The 24,627-nt window shown below is 41.4% G+C and overlaps 2 protein-coding genes across 2 annotated transcripts; both read right to left on the bottom strand.

Moving 5' to 3' along the window:
• Positions 1-9,581: 9,581 nt before the first annotated feature.
• Positions 9,582-14,288, bottom strand: LOC141440647 (uncharacterized). The gene is made up of 2 exons (XM_074105170.1): positions 13,796-14,288; positions 9,582-11,657 (listed from the first exon to the last, which is right to left on the bottom strand). Exons 1-2 carry the CDS (start codon positions 13,938-13,940, stop codon positions 11,119-11,121), a joined length of 684 nt encoding a protein of 227 aa, XP_073961271.1. The 5' UTR covers positions 13,941-14,288; the 3' UTR covers positions 9,582-11,118.
• A 1,647-nt stretch (positions 14,289-15,935) lies between these two features.
• LOC141440938 (uncharacterized) lies at positions 15,936-24,443 on the bottom strand. Its single transcript, XM_074105531.1, has 3 exons — positions 23,642-24,443; positions 18,238-18,397; positions 15,936-17,385 (listed from the first exon to the last, which is right to left on the bottom strand). Exons 1-3 carry the CDS (start codon positions 23,892-23,894, stop codon positions 16,926-16,928), a joined length of 873 nt encoding a protein of 290 aa, XP_073961632.1. The 5' UTR covers positions 23,895-24,443; the 3' UTR covers positions 15,936-16,925.
• Positions 24,444-24,627: the final 184 nt, after the last annotated feature.

Genomic DNA, 24,627 nt, shown 5'->3' with positions numbered 1-24,627 from the left:
GGCGCCGCGCGCACTATTGAACCGGGGCGATAGATTTCTTTACACCTTAAATTAAGGTCCTTTGTAATGTATGTTGATGACTTTTTTTATGTGGTGGTTAATGACGATCTACTAGTATCGTAGTAAAATTATAAAAGTTAAAATATGTATGTGTGTTTGTTACTCGTGGTATTCGGATATCGCGCGCTGTTCCCCCGGGAACTGCATTTTTCCGGGATAAATGTAGCCTATGTCACTCTCTGGCCCATAAACTATCTCTATGCCAAAATCCGTCGCTCCGTTTCGACATGAAAGAATATTTAATAAAGCTTCAACCGCTCTTGGGGTGTAATTTCAGTATTTTGCTATCTATTATTTGGGTATTCGATATCTATTAAATAATAATTCATCGACATCGTGAGAGTTGCGGGCAACCGGTGGATGGCGAGTTGTTGTTCATGGTGGCGTTCTAAGGGGGAGGCCTTTGTTCAGCAATGGACGTCTTCCGGCTGATGTTGATGAAATAATAATTAACAACTAACAACTAAGTAAATACATCAACTATAATTCCTACGTGTTTGATTTTTAATAGTTTTCAAATAAATAGTTAGTTAATTGAGTTGGGTAATCAATGACGTCACGGTACAAAATTTACGGGAATCACATTTTGCTAGCTAAAATTTGTAAAGGTCACTTTGCTTGGCATTGGATTGTCCTGTAATAATAGTAATAAAATAATGTAAATCCGACTAATATTATAAGCGCGAAAGTTTGTAAGTCTGTTTGTTTGCTATTGGTTTGCTACCATCACGTCTAAACCGCTGAACTGATTTAGATAATATTCGATATACAATACACAAGACATACTTAGTTCGTGTCCCGGGGAAGGACATAGGATAGTTTTATCCCGGACGGACGGACAATTGCATAGACCTGCTAAAATTTATTCCTTACTTCTGTCTATCTAAAGGTTGCCTGGAAGCGATCGCTCTGAAGCTCTGGCCGTCTATTACTTACCTTGGAAAATCTCTATATATATACCTGTGTTTTCTGTACTGCTTACTATGTGTTGGTGTTCAATAAAGAGTCATTGTATTGTATTGTTCCTGTGGGATAGCGATAAATGAATTGTACGCGGAGAGAGTCGCGGGCAACAGCGAGTCCTACTTAATACAATGCCGAGTTTAGACTTGCATGAAAAATCGTGCAAGTTGCACTACATTGCGAGGCCGTAAAGCCAACGAGTCTGTAGTGGGCAATTGAGCGCCGCAATGTAATACAACTTGCACGATTTTTCTTGCAAGTCTAAATTATGTGAAAGTTTGTGAGAGTGTGTGAGTGAGTATGTTTGTTACTTCTTCACGCTGAAACGGCTGGACGGATTTAGATGAAATTTGGCAAAAGGTTAGTTTATAACCTGGATTAAAACAGCCCCGATATCCCGATATCCCCAGGGGATAGGGATAATCTCTATTAATAACAACCGCTGGGCTTATATAAAGTCATGAAATTTGGTATGTAGGTAGCTGGACGTCTGGAATAACACATAGGCTACTTTTTATCCCGATGTTCCCACGGGATAAGGATTAAATCTCGAACTAATAACCGCTCGGCTTAGAGTCATGAAATTTTGTATGAAGATAGCTGGACATGGGGAATAACCAAAGGCTACTTTTTATCCCGATATTCTTACGGGATAGGGATAAAATATCCAAATAACAGCCGCTGGGCTTATGAGTCATGAAATTTAAGATGGGTATTTTAATTTAACTTCAGTGAAAACCACGATGTAATTTTAGGGAATTCCCACGAGAATTTAATGAAATCTCGGAATTTCAATTCAACTGCTGTAGGTATCTAATGATTTACGCGTGCGAAGCCGCGGATAAACGCTAGTAAATAAATGAATGTCAGTAGATTTGTTCTGCCAGATAACCTACATCGACAGAATGTATAGTATACGAGTAGCTACAACTTGTGGTAATCTGTAACAGCCTTATTCATAAAAAAACCTTAATTGAGGTTTGATCGGTCTGTTACTTAGCAGACTGATTAAGCTTAATAGACGGTTGTCGAGAAGTATGATTCATAAACACTTGCTAGCAGTCTGCTAGTTGTTGAGCTGCTGATAGACGGATTAGACGCGTTATGTTGGCCACCTTGACAAATCAAAGACAAAAATGGCCTAATCGATAATTAAAAAAAAAAAAATGACAGCAGTGGCAGCAAATTAGCAGGAAAAAAAATAAAAAGCGAGATGTTTGTTTTCCCGCCATTTCCGATCCGCATGTTTATGTTGTGTAAAAAAGCCATAATTATGTAATCATCCTATTTTTTTTTCATATTTATTGTTAATTTATTGTTGCTAATTTAGAGGATTTTTAAATACAAATTCCTGAAAATAAATTTTCCAGTTTTTTTTTTTAATCTTTGCGTAGCCCTGCCTTCACTATAAATATCTTCGGTATGGTTTTTTGCTCTTGTCAAAGTCAGCTGTTCAAACTTGTGGCGGCCATTTTGTGACTTAGCAGGGAGATAAAGGAGGGTCAACGGTCCTCTAACTTTAGCAGAGCCTTGATCGACTGATTAGCGCTAACAGACGTTTATGAATCATGTTTTTTAGCATCGGGCCTTCAAGGAGCCTTCAAGGAGGCTCTAACTTTTTATGAATAAGGCTGTAAGTTGGTAGTTTGGCGTCGGCGTCGCGCGGTCTCGCCGCGGTCTGCCGCCCCGTGTCACCTTGCAACACCCCCCCCCCCATACCCTCACGCCACATGTACGTTGCGGCAGGTTATACAGAAGACCGAAGGGTATAACTTCCCCTTTGCCTTGCATTTGTGGAATACGAGAAAGCCTTCGATTCGATCGAGACTTGGGCTGTGATGCAGGCTCTCCAGCGGTGCAGTTGACTACCGGTATATCGAAGTGTTGAAGTGTCTAGTGTCTGTACAAAAACGCCACTATGTCCGTCCGATTACATGACAGAGCACGAAGCCTATTCCTCTGCAGCGGGGAGTCAGACAAGGAGATGTGATCGCTCCGAAACTGTCCACCGTTGCATTGGAGGATGCTTTTAAGGTTCTGGACTGGAAAGGACGAGGCATCAACATTAATGGCGGGTACTTCACTCGCCTTCGATTCGCCGACGATATTGTAGTCATGGCTGAGACCATGGAAGACTTCAGTGCTATCCTCGCCGACCTCAGCAGTTTCCGACCGAGTTGGCCTAAAAATGAACATGGGCAAGACGAAAGTCATGTCTAACTAATGTCCATGTTGTCCCAACTCCCGCAATAGTCGGGGGCTCTGCGCTCGAAGTTGTTGACGGCTATGTATACCTGGGACAAACGGTCAGTTAGGTAGGTCCAACTTCGAGAAAGCATACACTACAAATAAGCAAAGCAAACTTGTGCGCGGTAAATTTGAAATTTGAAAGTAGATTAAAAGGCAACTTCAAAAGCCATAGTCTGAAGACAAGTTATCTACCTACCTATCTAGTGTGTTACCTTTTTGTTTTTCCTTTTTGTACAATAAAGAGTATAAACAAACAAACAAACAAGTATTAATAGTGCTTTCTTGTTTGAAATTAAAGTCGTCTATAACTATTTTAAGCACAAGTCAAAATACCGAAAAACCGGTTTTACATATTTAATACCGGTATTAAAAGAGGGGAAAAAATGACCGGTATCCCGGTTTTTCGGTAATACCGAATACCGGTATCCATGCCCTACTCACGTTGCTGGGCTTTTCTAAGTCATATAAACCTACCTTACCTTAACTTAGGTAAATAGGTACTTCATTTGCTTAGTTGTTTACAGAACTTAGTTTCGTTTGACAGAACGTGCGTTAGACAATAGGTACAGTACTTACCACCACACATGGTTCACCTGCAACATCAGAGGATTGTAAATGCGTTGCCAGCCTAGAGGGCTAGGATATAATGAATTTTATTACAATTCGAATTACAGACATAACTCACCTTAAGTTGAGAAAACTTTTATAAATTTAGTTAATGGCATAACATCTCTACAAATGGCGCGCCTATAAGCGCAAGCACTCGCATTACATCCACAGAAATCGCAAAACTCAGATCGACTTTAATCATCGTCTTTAAGTTAACGCCGAATTTAATGGCGATTATAAAAACTTAGCGATTGGCAGTTGACGGTGCGGGCTACGCACGCGCCGCGGTCGTTACGCGGCCGGCACGCGGCGTCCGCGCGGCGTACGGCCGCGAACGGCCGGGACATAAACGAGTAAAACTGGAATTACGGGTTTACGGGACAATTAAACGTGACTGCGAGCTACAAGCCGCAGCCGCCCGTCATACCGTGTAGGTAAACATAAACGTACCCGTAGGTTTGGTAATAAAATAAAGTAACTACGTTCACACAAACACTTACGGAAAACCTTAAAACGGAATATGCCGTTGGTTGGTTTTGTGCTAATATTTGAAAGCCATCTCACTGCTCGATAAAAAGCTGCAAGAACATAGGTAGGATTGTAGATGGATTTTTAGGTTCTCTAATATTTCGCCCAAAAAGTTTTTCTTTTGTTCACACAGACAATGTATAAGTAACTAAGCGTAACAATCTATAGGATTCTATAGGATAGTACTGAAATATATCTGAAATAGTATAGTTTATAGTTTCGGAAAAAATATCGTTTGTCCATAAAAATCATTAGTAAAAAATATTTTTGGCGAAAAGCCAGCATCCCAGCTATTCGCCGATAGATAAAGGCTGGGCCGTGAAATGAGGGTAGACAGCGTTAGTGTTACCTATAACCCTGTTGCTGGCACGGGTGCAGCTGCAGACGCTGCCTACTGTCTGCCCTCAATGCTCGCTAATTAAAGGTGCTTCGTACCATGCTACGAGCTATATACGCAACGGTGTGACCGCCAGTACATTCTCATTTCCCAAGCCGGCGACGGCACACGGCAGAGGCGACCGTGATCGGCGTTCGTTGCGGATTGCGGCGACGACCGTTCGTCCTATTAACACAACTTACGAGAACGTGCAAAGAAACAAAATGTTGTTTAAATGTAACAACTCATCAGTGGAGCTAATGGCCTAAGACGATAACGAAACCTAATAAACTGGCAGACCAAAGACATCTCAACGGAAACACTAGTTATTATAAGTAGGCTACGCTCGCTAGATTTTGCATGTCGGTTTTGAGCGTGCAAGCAATACCAACAGGCTCGACCGAGTTTCATAGGACACACACACGTAAAGACAAACCTGTACGAACTCTCGGTTCAAAACTTCAAACCATCATGGCACCGGTAAAGCCGGCCACACACGCTAAGTTATATTATAACTGATAGTTATGCCTGCACATTTTATTTGTGCAGGTATAACCAAAAAATATAAAATTGCTAACCTATATCCAAATTTTGCTTGCCTGCGCACAAGGAGTCATTTCTCAGTTATGCCTGTACATTATGAACTGCGCAGGCATAACCATCGCCGGTTATAACCTAGCGTGTGTGGCCGGCTTTATACCTAAAATATCGTACCCAAAAGGGTTGTACGATGTGCTATGATTAGACAAAACACCAAGCGCTAAGCTAAACAATATGCATGCCACCACAAGGGACGTTACGTATGAGGTATGACATGTCACCCCAAATAACCAGCAGCGTGCTGATGTGGTGTAAGCCCCGTAACCCTCACACATCCGCCGCGTTAACTGCGTCGCTTTATGAAGCCGAAATGACGCCGTTTACTCCCGCAATGTTTTAACCCGCGAGCTTCCGTAAACGTAACTTGCTGCAGTTTTAAACACTTGGCTGAACGGCGGGGCGCGGGGCGAACACTAGGCTGATGTTTTATCGCTGATAACAACTGAACTGAGGTTAAGTGTGTACCTTGGTGCTTGACAAGTAATCAATGTGCATTGATTTGTGGATGTCATTAGGTGTTTTAAAATCCGGTTAGTAATTTTTGTAGCCATCAGATACTTTTATTACAAAATATCTCTCATCTTACCGCAGCTAATGACGAATTCATATTATTATTACATTAGACAATGTGTTAAGTACGTAATAACTGAAAACCTGACGTAGTTGGCTCAGAATCGAGAGTAGATACAATCTACAATCGAAGACACTATATTTTAAATCAAGTTGTGTGACTTTTTTACAGTCGCTTTTACTACGCAAGGAAAATTACACACAAAAACAAACGATTTTTACAAGCTTTTAAATTTAGTTTCACCTGTCCCGTTATCTGTCTGTCTGTCTGTAAACAATCAAATCTTGCAAGTTAAATTTGACCATTGACATAATATACGAGTATTCTACGTTAGTACATATACTCGTATATCAACGAATTTGACCAACTTCCAGTAGTCAGATTGACTTGAAATTTGGAATACTTATCTAAATCGCGTGACAATACGATAATCTAGTAGTGACATCCTGGTAGTCCAGCCAGGATCGTCTCCGCAGGACGGAACGCTTCAACGATTAATAGCTTCGACTTGAAATTTGGTATGCAAATGTAGTTTGGGTGACAATGCAAGTACAGTGAACAAAAAGTACGGTCAGCAAAAAAAGCTTTTATTAAAAATGATTTTTTTATAGTTAGAGTATTCAATTAAAGATTTTAGAAAAGAAATGTAAAAAACCTGACATAAAATAACTTGTACAGGTATATTGGAGTATTTGCACATAGAAAGTATAGATACATCAATTGATTGATTGGTGGTATCCAATAGCCATCGATTAAAGGTGTTGCAACTTGAAGATCATTCACGTACCTAGTAACTTGTATGTGTAGTTGTGTGTTAGTTGTAACTTGTGTACTTGTATAATCTGTGACGTGTGAGTTCCCAATCCACACTGGGCCCGCGTGGGAACTACTGCTCAAGCCCTCTCATTCTGAGAGGAGGCCTGTGCCCAGCAGTGGGACGTATATAGGCTGGGATGATGATAATCTGTGACGTTAGTTAGAGCTTACGGTAGGTATTGTTTACGGCTGCAACCCTCGCCTATAGCCGCGTCCCTCTCGTGTTCGGTGTCCCGCACCCGCACCATGGTCGCCCTGGGCGCGACGTGGGACGTGGGATGACATGGCGCAGATAAGGTAGTCAGCGGTTGTTATCGGCTGATAACAATGGATTACGGACAGGGCGGCGCGGCGCGGGCTGCACGGCGTCTCCGCCGGCCGACTGGACCTTTCTTGCGGCCTCGGCACTGCGCATGGATTTTTAACCCACGACGCAAAAAGGGGTATTATAAGTTTGCCAATGTCTATCTGTCTGTCTGTAGCCTCGTAGCTCTAAAACGTTTAGACCGATTTCGATGCGGTTTTTTCACGTGGCAGCGGGTTTCCTTGCGGTGGTTCTTAGCTACTTTTGATAGAAATCGGTTCAGCCGTTTTTGAAATATTTAATTTTGAATTTTTGCGATTGCAATTTTTGGACTTTATCGCAACCCCGTGGGAATTTTGAAATAAAAATATTAGTCCTTCGTTCCTTTCTTCCTCGCACGTGTAAAATATGGAATGGACTCGCTGCGGGGGTTTTTCCATCTAGCTATGATGATGGCAAGTGTATCGCCTATTGCAAGGCCGGCAACGCACCCGCAGTCCTAATAATGCTGTAGGTGTCCATGAGCGGCGGTGATCACTTACCATCAGGTGATCAGGTGGTGCAGCTGTTCGATAAAAAAGGTCTATGTGTTATTGCGGCCTTGACTAGGTACGGCTAATCTAAATGTGTAGGTGCCAAATATCATCTAAAACGACGGGTGCTGCCAAAATTCTTGTGGGGATTTCATTGTGGATTTCATTAAAATGTTGCGTAAGAAAACCTGCACCAAATTTCACGTTTATCATCATCCTGCTGGCGGTTGCAAATTAATACGCCAAAATTACCATAGAAATTTTCATGTACCTACTTAGTCATTAAGTTTTCTTATATTTTCTGCGCAACTGTCTTATTTTTTCCGTAGAACCTTCTACAAAATATTAGAAAACTTAAAAAAAAGGACAAATCGTTGAAATCGGTCCCAAGCTATGTCGTGACCAGGGGAAACAGGGATTCATTTTAATATAGGTATGTCAACATAGAAAACAGAAGATACAATGTTACTTAAGTTGCCAATCAACATTTATTTGAATAAACACGATGGAAACATCTCAATAAAGCTCCAGTCGCTAGTGAATACCGCCCGCCACAACCCAGAGCGCGAACTCCATCCAAATACGAATGCAACGCGGAGGCTGCGCTGAATGGACCCTCCAAGGACCCTCGCGCTCCATCGCACACGTCTCATGCAAAATCACTCTCCTCGTTTAGAAGGCTATCGGAATCGCCTCTATTTGATCGAACCCACGCGCGCTATTGCTTGTGCCCAACACCCGAAGGAATCGGGACTGTATCTAAAAGTAGTTGGGTATAATTCAGGCCAGTTCCCGGCTGCGGGTCGCTCCCAGCGGGCCCGGACCTCTTTGGACAGGACTGATGACGTCACCTCGCTATTTATTCGCGACCAAAGGAGCCTGGTACTCCCTTATCCCTTGCATATTGACACACTTACGCAGGTCACATCTCAAGCGGCGTCGTTAGTTCGTGCGTTGGCTTAGTTTGGTGGCTTTACCAGCTTTACGTAGTTTTGCTGAAGTAGGTATACGTTATAATATTGGTATAGATTGCTCGTAGAGTTGGGATTAAAGGAGGATAGATCAAAAGTGTCTATTTGATCCCTCCACGATCCCTTTCCCGTTACTGGGCCTTTTATTTGAAATTGGACTGAGGTCAAGGTGGTTTTCTGTGTTTAGGTCTAAGCAGTTTAGTTTCTGAGTTATCCATGTTGCTCGGCAATGTGCATTGTTTTTGTTAGCAAAAGAATAAAACAATAACACTTCATTTTCTTATGTACTTATTTATTATCTCCTAACTTATAATAGTTAAGTTTCATAGAATTAAAGCAGATCTCACTTTAATCTCTTAAATACCTATTGCATTATTTGAATTAAAACAGAAACGTCCTTATTCTAATGTAGGTCGATAGCTCCCAGTGGCGTGAAGCCGTAACAACTCGATTTCCACCAGATTAGGTACCATTGATAATTCGCGAGTATGTATATACCTATATTGTTTTACGTGACGTCTCTGAATACAAGTATGGCAAAGCTTCAATCACTGACTGAGAGGTGTTGCACCGGATGACATCCCTACTCTCTCTTATTTAACAAAAATGCCCACTAGTGCCACGCCACTGTAGCTAACATAAGTAAAATGCCAACTCTTGCCACGCCTCTGTAGCTAACATAACTAAAATAAAATAAAATATGATTTATAATAGTAATCGGACGTTACTAATTATGAAAGTATTTTTAGGGTTCATACCTGTGTATCTCAAAATTAGTCTCACTTCATAGTCCGTCTATCTGTCTGTCAATACCCCTAATCTTGGAAAATGAATGAGGTATCATTGTAGAAAATAAGGTATGAAACCTTTAAATTTCTTGCGACTGTAAAAAATTTTTTTTGATAGTAACTACAACAACCTTTTCAATTTTTGAAATGTATAATATTTGGAAACAAAAATCGTGTAAATGGAAACTTATCTGGCGTACGAGTAGTCAAAGTCAAAGTCAAAGTCAAAGTCAAAATATCTTTATTCAATTTAGGCTATAACAAGCACTTATGAATGTCAAAAAAAAAAATCTACCACCGGTTCGGAAAAACCTCTGCTGAGAAGAATCCGGCAAGAAACTCAACGAGGTATATATATATATTTTTTTTAAAACAGATTTACAATATTATTAAATGATATTTAAACATCACAAGTATTTAACACAACTTTATTTTTAACACAGTAGGTTCGCTATTTGAAGGGATCGCTAATGCGGATCGGAATTATTTCCAAATATCCCTGTCCATGATATAATCATTAACTTTATAATACGCCTTTGATACTAAGTAGTGGTCTGAAAGCTGAAGATATACTTAAACAAGAGCTCAATGTTTATCCAACTTTGACCTTGTCGAATATAAACTATGCTGTGATTGTTACAAGACCTTCAGTTCTTCTAAAATCAGTTCATGATTCTCGTCAACATGTTTTCGAATCGAACGATCACAATTTCTCTATCGACGCTCAGACTAAACAACCGCCGCCACTCACTGTCAGCTGTTCAACTGCGCGGGAGTCGCTGTCTCCGGCCAAATGCCAAGCGGCATAATAGTAATTACAGTCTCAAATACAATTGATATGTATACTCACATAACATCTAAAGGCACGCTTTGTGGTTCTATCACAAAACACCGGGTCGACCTACTCAACATACGTTGACGCATCGATAAAGGAAAAGACGGTCTCATGCGTAACATTTTTAACGCCTACCGTCCACACCGCTGCAGAAACACGCTAACAAACTGTAAATCAATGCGTTTTGTACTCGATTAGAATAGAACGCTTCCATAAAGTTATGCACAGGTGACGCAAGCAGTGCGTTTACAGTGCGTCAGTGATTTTTGAGCAGCGGAGTGGACGGTACGCGTTAAAAATGTGACGAAAGAGGCACTTGCGCGTCTTGAGGGCCAGAGTGATCTGTATTTTACAAAAGGTAGTGTTGGTAACTTGTGAATAGACCCCATGTGTGTATTTCATTTACAGTATTGACAGAGGCGTCCCGCGGGAAGAGGACCGCTGAAGAGGGATCACGGCTCGAGGGGACGTCCTCTCATCCGTCCCGCGCCACTCAATAGTTCCATCTTATTCTAAAGTTAAGTACCATTTTACTTACGATAGACGTTAAATTCACGACCGTATGCAGGGGGGCTAGAGGGTTTAAACCTGAGCTCTTCTACTCCCATAAAATGAGTTTGTGACTTTGGATGCCATCATGGATGGCAAGTGATTTACACAGCTATGGATTAGACACCCGCATTACTCTCAATTGTACCGCAAACGTACAGTACCATCTCGCCCTCTATCTTTTGTATGTGGGTTGGATTGCGACTGAATAGGGAATGTTTGAAACACTGTGTCCATTATAATTTGTTTGTAAGTAGTTACAATACGTATTTACAAATTAATGTTAGTACATAATAGCTTCTTACTATTTATTACCTACCTAACTAATCCTAGTTATTACCTAATCTTAAAATCTAACCCAAGCTTTATTCTGGTTCTTGTTTAATAACAACACCTTCTAGTATATCGTCTATAGACTCCAATGCTTTCCTTTTAAATCTTCTGACCTGGCTCGGGGTCATCTGGTTCATATCAGGGAGCAAACTCAGCAGGAACATTCTGTTGGCGTCCTCGCGCGGATCCTTCGCGTCCCCGTTGGTTCTGTCGTCTGCTAGAGCGTCCTGTTCTTCCTCTGCGCGTCTGCTCGTATTCCTCCAGTAGTTGCATGGTTGAGGGGAGGGGAACGCGGGTTGGGAGGAGGGCGACGTGCTGGGCGACGGTCGCTCCGTGGTGACCAGTGTGGGCGTGAGCAAGCCGTCGTCGTGGTCGCTGTCTGTATCGAGCTGGGCCTTGGCCGCGCGTTGCGCTGCGCTCGCGCCCTTGTGCAGCGTCTTGATGAAGGGCAGTGCGAACTGCATAGACTCCGCCAGGTAGTACGGCTTGTTGGTCTTGTTGCCGGAGCCGGGCTTGAGGTGCCGGACGAACACCGCTCGGAGATTCTTCCAACGCTCCTTGCATTCGTTCCCTGAAACGTTATATCAGAAATGATTCGAGAATCAATGAAGCATTTATCTAAACAAGTGGAGGGTAAGCCAGGGATTATGTTACTGGCACACAGGTGTTCAATTTCTGCTATCCAGGTGTACAAAAATATGAAAACCCGCAGCGGTGATACGAGTAGCTCATCATATGGGTCCCACTGAAAAACAGCGTTGTGGCTTGCCGCAACATTATGCTGGCTGAGTTTATACTATTCGATGTTTTTTTTAATTATTTCATCATTACGTGTTTTTCTGTGTATCGAATATGTGTGAATAAATCTCTCTCTCTCTCTCTCTCTCTCTCTCTCTCTCTCTCTCTCTCTCTCTCTCATCACTGACTTGATACATATCTCTATCTTTACTTTTTAATGTTTAGAGGTTTTTCCCCACTGTTTCATTAAAACACACCCACTCTCTGTTCTAAAAATGACATTGCAAGATTGGAAGTTAGATTTTAAAAAATAGCACAGTTTTTACGTAAAGGTTTATTCAACAAAGCTTAAAGTGACTGTCGCAAGATTGTTCATTTTATTGTGAGCTGGAAGGCTTTACGTCAACTTCAACGAAAATAGATGCGCTCAACCTGCGTCTGGATATTTTTAAACCTCACATAAATTATTTATAACTCCTGTGTAGGCAGCACTGTTCTCTTTAGGGATTTGTACCTGAAAAGGCAAAAAGCGAAACCCTATGACCAACTCGCTGTCCGTCGGCTGTCAAGACCCTTTTTTAGGATCGTGCGGAGATATCAAGTTGAAGTTACGTGAAATACAAGCCTGCTGTCCTTCGAACACGAAAGAAAATCAAACTTATGTGTATGTCGCAAACTTAATGATATTATGCCGAATACCGAGCAGGTAAATCAGAACCTGTAGAGTACTTCTCTTTGACCTAGAATCATGAAATTTGGCGAAGAACAATATCTCAGCTCAGCACAAGGAAACCATAAAAAAAAAATGAATTAACTACGGATCTTAATATTTTTTTGTTATCTTTTTCTTAGATTAATCAACGCTAATGGCAGCCATCCTTTTTCTAGATGTACACTCAGTCATAGTGCGGTGTCGCTTTTGCATGAAAAAAAAAAGGTGAAACTGTAATTATACGGCTGCACAGTAAAATGAGAATGATCGACCTTAGCCTCATCGTCATTCTGCAGACAGGATCACAAGTTTAACCCTCGTTGATGTAAACATCAACCCTCACCGGTATTTAAGGGACCCCTCCATTAACTGCACACGCATCCCGTAAACGTGAAGGACCCAAACCCACTAGACACGATAATGTCAAACGAGCCATCAATCAAATGAGCTTGTCGTAATCCAATGCAGGACAATAGGTCCGCGTGCATGAGAGATTTATCCCAATAATGCATGAGTATCAAGATTATTTAAATTACTGATTGTGAACAGCCAGCCAGTAGTTTTAAAAAACCTAAAATAAACTTGAGTCTGAACAATACGTTGCGTTGGGCGAGCATCTGTGGCGAGAAGCTATCGTATTTTGTAACCAGATTTGACTTATCTTGTGGCCTGTGCTATGATGTAAATGGCCCACCAAGCTTCTACGAGTAGGTCCCGCCTAGCATGAAATTATATTATTGATTTTCAACATTTTTTAAGTATAGTTAATAGTTAACGTACGCTTATAGTAAGTACAGTAAAGTAAGTAGTTTTCACTAATTTCTACTACTAGGTAGGCACCTATAGTAGATTGTGCAACAAGAGCATAAAACGAGCTATTTTACCCGAGGCGATCAAATAGCCAGTTTAAATATGGTGGATAGAAAATGGGTTTAATCCTCGAGTTTTACATTCTGCTTTTCACTTCGATGGCGAGGAAATGAAATAGCAACAGTCGAAACAATTGTTCACTTACTGTGTACCTTTTATTGCTCACGCCGCGCGGGCAGGAGATCGCGCGAGTGACGAGTTGGGACGAAATGTTTGCGCGCTCTTAATTAAACACCTGACATGCGTGAATAAGGTGTTGTGTTGTGGGAGTACAGTTGCTATCCGTTGCCGTTTATGACCGTTCAGTTACGAATTCACAGCCGCGCGGCCCCTCGATGTAACGACACGGACGGTACTCACACGTCACGTGCAAGCGACTTTTAATTTACCTGACAAATTAACGGCTTTCCCAATGTCGTGCCACGCCTTCTCGGTGATGTCCTTGCGTGAGTACTGCGGCAGGTTATAGTTGTACAGACACGGGTGCTTGCCGATCTCCGCCACGAGCTTCAGGTTGAATATCTGCTCCGCCATGTTGGGTGACGTGACGCGCGTCGCGTCCGCGGCGGGTCGCGGGTCGCGGGAGACTGGCGGGGAGTCGCCGACCGGTTGCCGACCAGTTGTGTCCGTGTATGTAGCCAGTGCCTGTGTGCGTGCGTAAGAAAGAGGTCACAACCCGAGTCACGAACGAATATGCGACGCGAGTTAAATGCGGGGTAAATAGTGGCACCTGCCACTTGGGATTCATTGTTGAGTGGATTGGATAGGTGAAAATAGTCGGATGGCAAATTAAATTGTTGACGGTATTTTTGTTTGATATAATCTAACTTGCGCATGGATCAAGCCAAAGAGAAGGTCAATGTAATGTCGTCAGCAGGGCTACTACGAAACTCGAAACTCGAAATTCGTGTCGTGCGGTCCCTCTGACACTTATACTATTTAATACGAGAGCGAGAGGGACCGCACGACACGAACTTCGAGTTTCGAGTTTCGTAGTTACCCTGCAGAAGCATTAGCAGAGAGGCGTACAGCGTATAATATTGTGGCCGTGGCGGAATAGCAGTAATGGGCCTATGAAATTACATTTGTACCACGAGCTATACGGAGAAGGAAAACATCGTGATGAAACTCGCACAAACCTGTGCAACAATTCAATGGACTGCGTGAAGTTGCCCATTCGCACTGGACCCACGTGAAATACGGCCCAAGCTCTCTCATCATGAGAAGAGGCCTTTGTCCAACAGTAGGACGTATATAATAAATAAATGATAAATAAAGTAGTATTGTACCTACCTATGTATTGATTTGTAGGTAAGTACGTCATTATCGTCATCATCATCATCAAGAAGTACATATTTGATATTAATTTCAGTTTGATATCTCCACGCGTTCCTGAAATAAAAACCGGCCAAGAGCGTGTCGGACACGCCCAAAATAGGGTTCCGTAGCCATTACGAAAAAATTAAGTAATATTTATCTAAGGATTTCGTATTTTATAAGGAATCTTCCAAGTTTAGGTATATTTTATACCTTAGGCTGCTATTTACTCATAAACTACTAATAATTCTCAAGCAAACTTAGCCGTTATAGTTTTCCTTGAAATTTTGATATACTTACTACCATCCTGAATTTTTTCAAATTTTTCCACCCACCGCTTTAGATTTTAAGGGGGGGACGCTCGATTTTTATGAAAATTTTCACTTTAAAGTGATCGCAAACAGATCACTGAATCGAAAAATCGTCTTAGCAAACCCTAATTTTAAAGACCTATCCAACGATACCCCACACTATAGGGTTGGATGAGAAAAAAAAATCACCCCCACTTTACGTCTATGGGAGGTACAATAAAAATTTTTTTTTAATTTCTAATTGTACCGTTTTGTCGGCATAGTTTATTTATATATCCGTGCAAAATTATAGCTTTCTAGCATTGATAGTCCCTGAGCAAAGCCGCGGACGGACAGACAGACAGACAGACAGACATGGCGAAACTATAAGGGTTCCGTTTTTGCCATTTTGGCTCCGGAACCCTAAAAAGGATCTTGACAGGCAGACGTACAAACGCATAGCAAAGTGGTCTTATACTCGTAAGGGTACCGTGTTTTCCATGAGGTAGGTAGGTACTGAACCCTAAAAATATTAATTTACCCAGTCAATATTGACAATAGCTGCTCTTTTAGCACCTTTGGGTAACGCCATTGTAATGATTTAACATAGTTTTCAGAAAAAAACTTTATTAGGCCACCTTTAGGTAGAAACGGAAACTCTTGACAACAGCAATAATAGCATGTAGGCAAGAATGCAACATTAATAACTTGTCGTGATGCAACGAGTACCGGTGACGAAAGCCATTCAATCATGGATCCGCAGCTCAAGGGGTGCGCCGGCCAGCCCTCGCGACTCCCTCAGGCTCATGTGCTCTCGGCTCCTAAAATAGACGCTTAAAAATACATCCGAGCCCCGCAATTTACATTTGCAAATGACTCGGAAATTAAATAACGGAGGGAAACAGGCGAAAAGAAAACAAAATTACGAGAGGAATCAACCTGTTTTTATTACGTTCATTTCGTAATTAGATGCTTTATTTGAACACCAATTTTCAAATCAAATTATACGGGCCCGCGCAGCCCGTAAACAAATTAAAAGGTTATTTGGATTACTTACTTAATTAATTATGATGAATCGGTGCGAGTTGGTGAATAAATCTTATTTCTATTTATTTATTTTCTAGTTTTACATTTTACATACATTAACATTCGTCGCCTCGATAACCTAACCTGCTGATTCAACGGAGGTTTAGGAAGAAAGCATCTATACTCGAGTCCAGAATTAGGCGAACCAACTTGACAGTTATTACACACAAATGTTGCCACAATGTCACCAGTGCTGTAATATCGATATGAAAACAAACTTAATACGGAATTATAATAAAATAAATCTTTTATTTTAAAGATTTGGAAAAAAAATGTTGAACATCGGTAAGGACGCCATCCGCCATTTTATTTTATTGATGTTATTCGACTTAACTGCTATCAGTTTGCTTGGAACTATTTACATTATTGATTTATTTTTTAATGTTTTGGTATCCTTTTTGTCGCTTTTAGGCTTAAAGTTATGAAAATAAAGTCCAAAAGTGACAAAGATTTTCATTCCGCGTCTACACAAGGTTATATCGACATATCGTCACTACTTTAAAAAAAACTCGTACCTCAAAATAGATAATTTTTCTGAGTGGACCTTATGAACATTATGTCAAGGTTCAATTTTGTTGACATATTGATTTTAGATACGAGATTTTTTCAAAGTAGTGACGATATTTGTATCGACGTACTCCTATTATTTTTTAGCTTTGTCTGGTAATATTTTCAGCTGTCAATCTAGTTCGCCTAATTCTGGTCTATTGTATATTAGGATCCGGGTCGGACGCTTCCAGATCTTGTCGATGGACCTGTTCGATCTAGCTAGAATAACACCTCACCATTCAACTACTTAAAAGTAATAAAAGTATCACAGCCACATCTAATTGTTGGGCAGTATGGAGATGCCGCTAAAGATCGGCAAGACCGGTTTGCGGTCGTCGTCGCTGCCGGCGCCGGACAGGTTGACCGGGTCGTCGGCCGGGTAGCTCTGGATGCATTCCGGGATCACCATCGGCATGTCGTCCTCGTCCAGCAGATCGTGCAACAGGTTTAAGCACTGCCGCTTGAAGAGCCTCTGCTTCTTGGGCGGCAGTTCCTGGTAGTCGTTGTAGATCCCCTTGAAGAACTGGAAGTAGGAGCAGTTGTCGTCGGGGCCGAAGCCGGAGAGCGCGGAGTGCGAGCTGTCGTCGTTGTGCGGCGGCGGCTCGGGCTTGACCTCGAGCTGCTGGCCCAGCGCCAGCCACGGACTGCTCATGAACGGCTTCATGTCCACGGCCTCCGAGCCGCCCCCCTCCGCGTCTATGTACGGCTGCGAGTAGCTCTGGAAGGGGGACGGCCGCCTGCAACAACAGACTCATTAGCATCCTTGCAGCAAGAGTACGACTTTCCAGGAAGGGTGTACGCACCAGCACCAATATCTGACACAACAAAATGTGCATAAATACTTATCTGAAACGACTATATTCCGGGTTTAGGTCCGGTAGGGCATGTCAGACATTTTTGGACGCTGTGGCAGGTTAATGCAGGTTGTACCTACACCTGAAAACGCTGCACAGTTCGTATATATCTCTTGAGCAATGGTGACAAACCAGTCGTCAAAAGTGTAAAGAAATGAAATGACCCTTTCACAGGTCAACTTTAAATACTAGAACTGCTTTGGATCTCAATATTCCACTAATCAGAAAAGACTCGTTACAAGCTTTTATTTTACAAGCTTTTAAGTATTTACCTGTCCCGTCCCGTTGTCTGTCTGTCTGTAATCAAATCTTGCAAGTTAAATTCGACCAACTTTCAATAGTTGGATTGACTTGAAATTTGGTATACTTACGTAAATTGCATGACAATACAATAATCTGGTAGTGACATCTTGGTAGTCAGGCCAGGATCGTCTCCAAGGGACGGAACTCTTCAACGGTTAATGGCATCGACTTGAAATTTGGTATGCAAATGTAGTTTGCGTGACAATACGAGTACATTTAACAAAAAGTACAGTCAGCAAAAAAGGTAGTATTAAAATTGTTTTTTTACCAAAAACTTATTATTGTTATACAGCACTGTGTCACTGGCGTGCATTGGATCGCTTCCAGCTGTTCCAGCAGTAGGTAGTTAGCGCCGCAGCGCAGCGCTCCATGCACGCTGGAGTGTCCATCAGCTATTTGGTTGGCATCCATCAGCTAGGCGTAGGTACTCACACGTCAGTGGCCATGTGGTCGCGGAGGAAGTTGAGCTCGTCGGCGAGGTACCAGCGCGAGACCTGGCGGCCGCGGCCCGTCACGGCGCCGCTCACCTCGTTGCGGAGGTGGCGCGAGTACGAGTTGCGGATGTGGGACCACTTGCGACGCACGTCGGCCACTGCCAAGGAGAGGGGGGTCAAAATTAGTATCACCCGGGACTTAGGCACGACTAGGGACCTACTGTGTTTTTCTTGATCTCCGTTAACTTCACTCCCTTAAACGGATAAGTCCGCCGTTGTACATATCTCAATGTTTGTCAATTATATTTGTTTCTTTATTTTGTACAATACATAGAGTTAATAGCATAGTATATACTTACTATAGGTACATATGTACTTGTATAGGTAACAATACATACATACTTCGACAGAAGACTCAGTACATTGAAAGAAACTAACTGTAATTAACTTTTTCTCCAAATCGAAAAAAAATATTTAGCGTTGCAGCCATTGTTAAATGTCAAAATTATAAATTATACAAATTTAAAAAACTATTTTTTAAACCTTCTTTTCTAAATATGTGTGAATGATTCATACAAAACTTATGTTTCTATTTAATCATTATTTTATAAAACAAACCTAGGTTTTATCTTATCGACAACATAGCTATCATTGTAGGGGTTGGTAATCTCTCATGTTGCTGTGCGTCACATGTGACTATACCGAATTGTAACAACTGCTATGTATAAATATGATACACAATTAATAAATAAATAAGTGTCCATCCCTAATGTGATTTAGTATTAATATGTTGAAGTCGACAGCTTGCCCGATAGGTACCTTTAATCTGTGACGCTAGTACAGTTAGATCGCGCCGGGCATCGAACCCGCGCCGCCCGGCCAGCCGGCAGCTTGGAGCATTGCGTCGGTGATACTGCATAATGGTATAATTTTTTCACTGCACTAACAGTACTGACAGTGTACTGTTCTGACAGTGAAAATTATACCTCATGAAAAATGCTAGTTACGCGGTGTTGCAGTACCACCGACGATTGGAGACAGTCTTAGAACTCTTCAAAAATGGTCTACTTATTACTGACGGACATGGGACTAAGTAAATATCCCCTATATATATTCTTCTATATTGGAATATATATATAGAATTCTACCCTATGGAAGTTTCAGACTTTACTCTTGCATTAAAATTTTCTAATTTTCATACAAACCTTCTCGTGACAAATAGTACAAACACAACAAAAAAGGAATTAACCAAATTTTGAACATGAAACTACCGTGAGACTCACTCATATTAAATATAATGACCCGGATAACTCGCGTCTTAAATCGAGTTTAGCTCGACATGTTTCGGGCTAATACGTAGCCCTTCGTCTTCGGAGCAACGCGACTCAGCGGCTGCTGCAACACGCCGCCGCTCTGCTCGCGCGACTATACCCGACGAAACTGACACCGGCACACAACTACCCGCGTTTTCATCATCATTACAACTGTCAAATGTAGGGTAGCACACAACACTAACAACATCGCTATGTAAAGGTACGTTCACACGTAGGTTCGTAGGTTTAAACTCAATTTAAGACGTGAGTTTTCCGGGTCATTATATTTAATATGAATTAACCAAATGCTACCCAGCCTTCCATCCGCTTGTTTTCACCGATTTATGTGACTTAATTTTATCGTATAGTTACTTTATTGTATAGTGTGGTGTGGTGAAGTGGAAAACAAACCGGCCAAGGGCGAGTAGGACTGTTGCCCACTAAGGGTTCCGTACCATTACCTATGCAAACTTTAGACATTAAGTATAGCAAATAGTTTATTGTATGGGAGCCGCCCTCAAATGTTATTTTTTTCTGATACTAGTACCTTTTTTTGTTATAGCGCGCGGTAACAGAAATACATCATCTGGGAAAATTTCAACTGTCTATAGCTATCACGTTTCATGAGATACAGCTAAGCCTGGTGGCAGACAGACAGACAGACGTACGGATGGACAAGGAAGACTTAGTAATAGGATCCCGTTTTTACCCTTTGGTTACGGAACCCTAAAAAATGAAAGCACTGACTCCCACAGAGCTGTGAGTGTCCATGAGCGGCGGAAATTGCTTTCCATTAGATGACCCGGATGCTCGTTTCTTTTATCTACTATGCTACAAACAATAGTTATTTGTGCAACAAGAGAGCAAAGTTGTTTTTTGTTGCGAGTGTTGATTTTGGAATCCGAGTAGCGTAAGGATTCTATAATTGAATCACGAAGCGTTATCGAGTGATTTCTGGTTAGAATCCTAGATCGCAAGGATTGAATACACGAGATGAAAAAACTTTGGTCTCGATGTGACACATACAATTTTTACCTCAGCAGCGAGAACATAATTTTAATGTAACATAAGAATGAAAACACATATACCTACCTTTTTACAAAACAAACACATTTTTTTTAAATAGAATCCGATTATTATCAAATATAATAATTACATTTAAAACCATAAAAAGAGTCCAGTAGCTACAATACAAATCGCATACTCATAACATGCAATCTTAACTTCTTGTACTAATGTCACACTTATTTTTTAATACTGCAAAAAGCCTCATCTCGGGGTAATTGAAAAGGTTGAACAATTAAACCATGATTTTTATTAAGATTTCTATTACATAAACATAAATAGATTTGTTAAAAAATCATTCAATTTAACACATAATAATTATACTGTAGAGGCCGTATACGGAATTCTTTTATAAAAAAAAAACAAGAGAAGCGGCTTTCGTGCAACGAGGTTGCATACTTTATTAAAAGATCGGGAAAATTTACATTTGGAAATATTTCGATATATTTTTAATACCAAAAATTTAATTTAAGTTTGTAATCGACAAATTTGATCCTATCTCTTGCTTTTTTCGAGTTGAAGTGAAATGACAGATCAAAGTAAAGTTCAAATATTTGGAATTCAGTGAGTAGACCCAACACTGTACTCAGCATTTAAAAAAATAATTAAAAAGTTACTTTGTCTCACGGAGTGAGCAAAATGCGATTTTGCTCACTGATTTCTCATAGCAAAACCTGCCTGTTTGAGGTGCTGAGGTGAAAATATTTTTTTCAGGTCTAAGCAAAGTAAATTTAACAACTTTTGGTGGTAGGACCTTGTGCAAGGTCCGCCCGGATTGCTACCACCATCTTGCTCGTTAATCCTGCGTGAAGCAGCAGTGCTTGCACTGTTGTGTTTCGGCGTGGAGAGTAAGACAGCCGGTGAAATTACTGGCACTTGAGGTATCCCATCTTAGGCCTCTAGGTTGGCAACGCATCTGCAATCCCCCTGGTGTTGCAAGTGTCTATGGGCGGTGGTGATCTCTTACCATCAGGTGACCCACTTGCTCGTTCGCCATCCAATAGAATAAAAAAAAAAACATTTGTATACAATCGCATTAAACCAACTTTAAAAAAATTGTAGGGGTTTATGAAGTTTTCAGTTAGGTATTTATAGAAAAATTTAATATAAGATTGTAATCAACACATTTGATCCTATCTCTCGCTTTTTCGTGTTGAAGTGAAATGACAGATCAAAGTAAAGTTCAAATATTAGGAATTTAGTGAGTAGACCCAACACTGTACCCAGCATTTAAAAAAAATAATTAAAAGTTACTTTGTCTCACGGAGTGAGCAAAATGCGATTTTGCTCACTGATTTCTCATAGCAAAACCTGCCTGTTTGAGGTGCTGAGGTGAAAATATATTGTTATGTTTTGATAAGTCAGTAACTCTACTTGCTTTGTAGCTCTACACTTTGCGGAGGTCCGTATCAATCAATGAACTATCTTTTACATTGCTATTCTGCAATCACACATGTAGGACAGCCGGGAGCGCCAAAGTTCGCATACTCTTCGCTAGTCATACCGTAATTTTTGTCCGAATCATCGTTTGTCATAATTTTTTCCCACTGAAACCTTACATTTTTCTGAATTTTTTAAATGGTCATCCTATAGAAACTATAGGTTAGGTTAGTTTTGTTTTATAACAATTCTGAACAATTATTGGATTTAGAAAAAAAAGAGTTAGGTATGACAAACGATCGTTCTGAAAAACATTAGGTACATTTGGACTTTGAATACGAGCCGATACGGACCCGTTTTAATTGGAAGCGGAGAAGGGTGTATTTCTTAATGAAAACACAACACATGACGCACAGGCTTGGCTCTCTTCTTGGAGTAGCGCAGAAAATGGTTATAACCATAGAATTTATTCTATCCTATCCATAGCATTTGCAACAGATGTGCTGAGTTAAGAAGTAAGAACCAAGCAAGGGTTCATGAAGTAATCTTTTAACTTTCTTTTAACGTGTTATTTTTTATTTCCATTAACTGAACATTCAGCAGGTCAAATTAAGTTAATTTTACAATGAGCGCAAAATTAAAAAAATATAAATTTCGATTAGGCCAAAAAATAATTACCAGTTTCTATCAATGAACTGAGTCGTTTGACGAAGTTAATAAAAATCAAGACGTGGTGTATAAATTAAAATTCACTTAGTAAGTAATGTGCCGCCAAAATATTTATTGAAAAATTTGTTTTCCTTATAGTACAATCGAATCGACCGTTATTATTACTGTTGATTTGTTCTTTCTAAAGTACACTTGGACTTACGAGTCTAGCTGTTTTATTCATTGGTCGCCTCGACTAAGTACATTTAGTACTTCGCTTCGCTTTGATGATAAACCATTAAAGAAATTATCTAATCGCGTCTGAGCTAGCTAGCACGCATGTGCGAATGAGAAAGCAATTAGTATACACAGACCGGCGGCATACAAACAACAGGAGCCGCGTAAACCAGCGGGGCTACTACGAAATTCGAAAATGGAGGTTCGTTTCGTTCCGTCCCTCTGACAATTAGACCATTTAATACGAGAGTGAGAGGAACGTTACGATACAAACTTCGATTTTCGAATTTCGGAGTAGGCGCTCAGGCCCGACGAAACAGCGTTCGAAAAGTATCTCTGTAATAATTTATACAAGTCGCACGGTTGCACGAATATACAAAATATCTATTACAAATTAATGTATTAAATGTATTTTTCTCAAAGTAAATTTTCCAAGAGCGGTAACTATAAAGTAAATAAAACCTAACCTTGAAAAGTGTGTAAGATTACGCGATAAAAAAAATCATCGAGGTAGGTTTTGTTTCACCAATAAATTATTATGATTACAAATGACATGACCTAGAAGTATCTAGATCCTTGTCCGTATTTTTTTCAGCTCTATGTCGACCGGCAGAGTCGCCACATTAAAAAAAATATTTACGCGCATGGAAGCATAACACAGCATAAAGGAATGTAATAAGTACACGCATGCACTTATTACTTCCATATGTACGCGATAAGTTAATGAGTATATCGTAGTGTAGTGAAGGCGTTACTTACCGGTCCAGCCCATGTTGTCGGCGACCTCCTGCCACAGCTTCTTGACCTGCGAGTAGTAGCTGGCCACCGGCATGTTGTTGCGCGCGTAGAGCAGGCGGCGCGCGCGCACCAGCGCGATCATGCGCCGGTCGTCGGCCTGGCTCGAGTCGACCAGCCGGCCCACCTCGGGGCCCGCCGCCGCGCCCGCCGGCCGCTTCACCGCGCTCACCAGCGCCGGCGTCACAGCACTCGCAGCCCCGCCCTCGCCGTTCATCTCCGCAACTTTCTCTTATTTATTTTATTCGTAACGCGGCACGTCGCTTCGCCGCCAGAGCGCGGCCGGACACGCCGGCGCGCATGGCGGCAGACACACACGCGCAGCGGGAAGCAAGCGCGCAAACGCGGCCGTCCCGCTCGCACGCATGCCGCCGCGCCCCGTGCGAGCGGCGCGCCCGCGAACACGTGGAAAAGCAAGAGCGCAGACGCCCCGTGTCCGAAGGCGCGTCTTTTTATAAATTCCGCGGCGATCGATGCGGCGGCTCGCCCCGCGCCGCGCGCCGGTTTTTTGCTCCAATATTTCGGTCGGCCGCTAACAAAACTAGTTACGATGCAGAAGCGCTCTTAGATATAAACTAAACGTGCCGGAAACACAACTAACGAGCTAAGTAACATTACTTTGTTTAGGTTGGTTGATTTACGATCGAAGAATGTTTGTGTCTCTATGTAACCTTGGCCTCAAAAGAAAATAAAAAATTTGCTATCTCTAGGCATGCCGTCATATCGCTCGTAAATAATTTAAATCGAAACCTTAACCGCTTGACGTTGATAAAACTACAGTACAGTACTTACCTCACTTATGGCTCAATCGAGTCACACACAACACAAGCCAAGCATAACACAAGGTCATTATCAATAAGTATACTTATTACCATTACAACTAAGTGCGTAGGTAATTAATATTGCTAACAAACAAGGTCAGATCTCTCCTATTATTGGAATCCATACCA

The sequence above is a fragment of the Choristoneura fumiferana genome, chromosome 23 (genome assembly GCF_025370935.1).
Source record: "Choristoneura fumiferana chromosome 23, NRCan_CFum_1, whole genome shotgun sequence".
NCBI lineage: Eukaryota > Metazoa > Arthropoda > Insecta > Lepidoptera > Tortricidae > Choristoneura > Choristoneura fumiferana.
The sequence above is the reverse complement of the archived record's forward strand: the minus strand, read 5'-3'. Positions and strand labels throughout refer to the sequence as shown.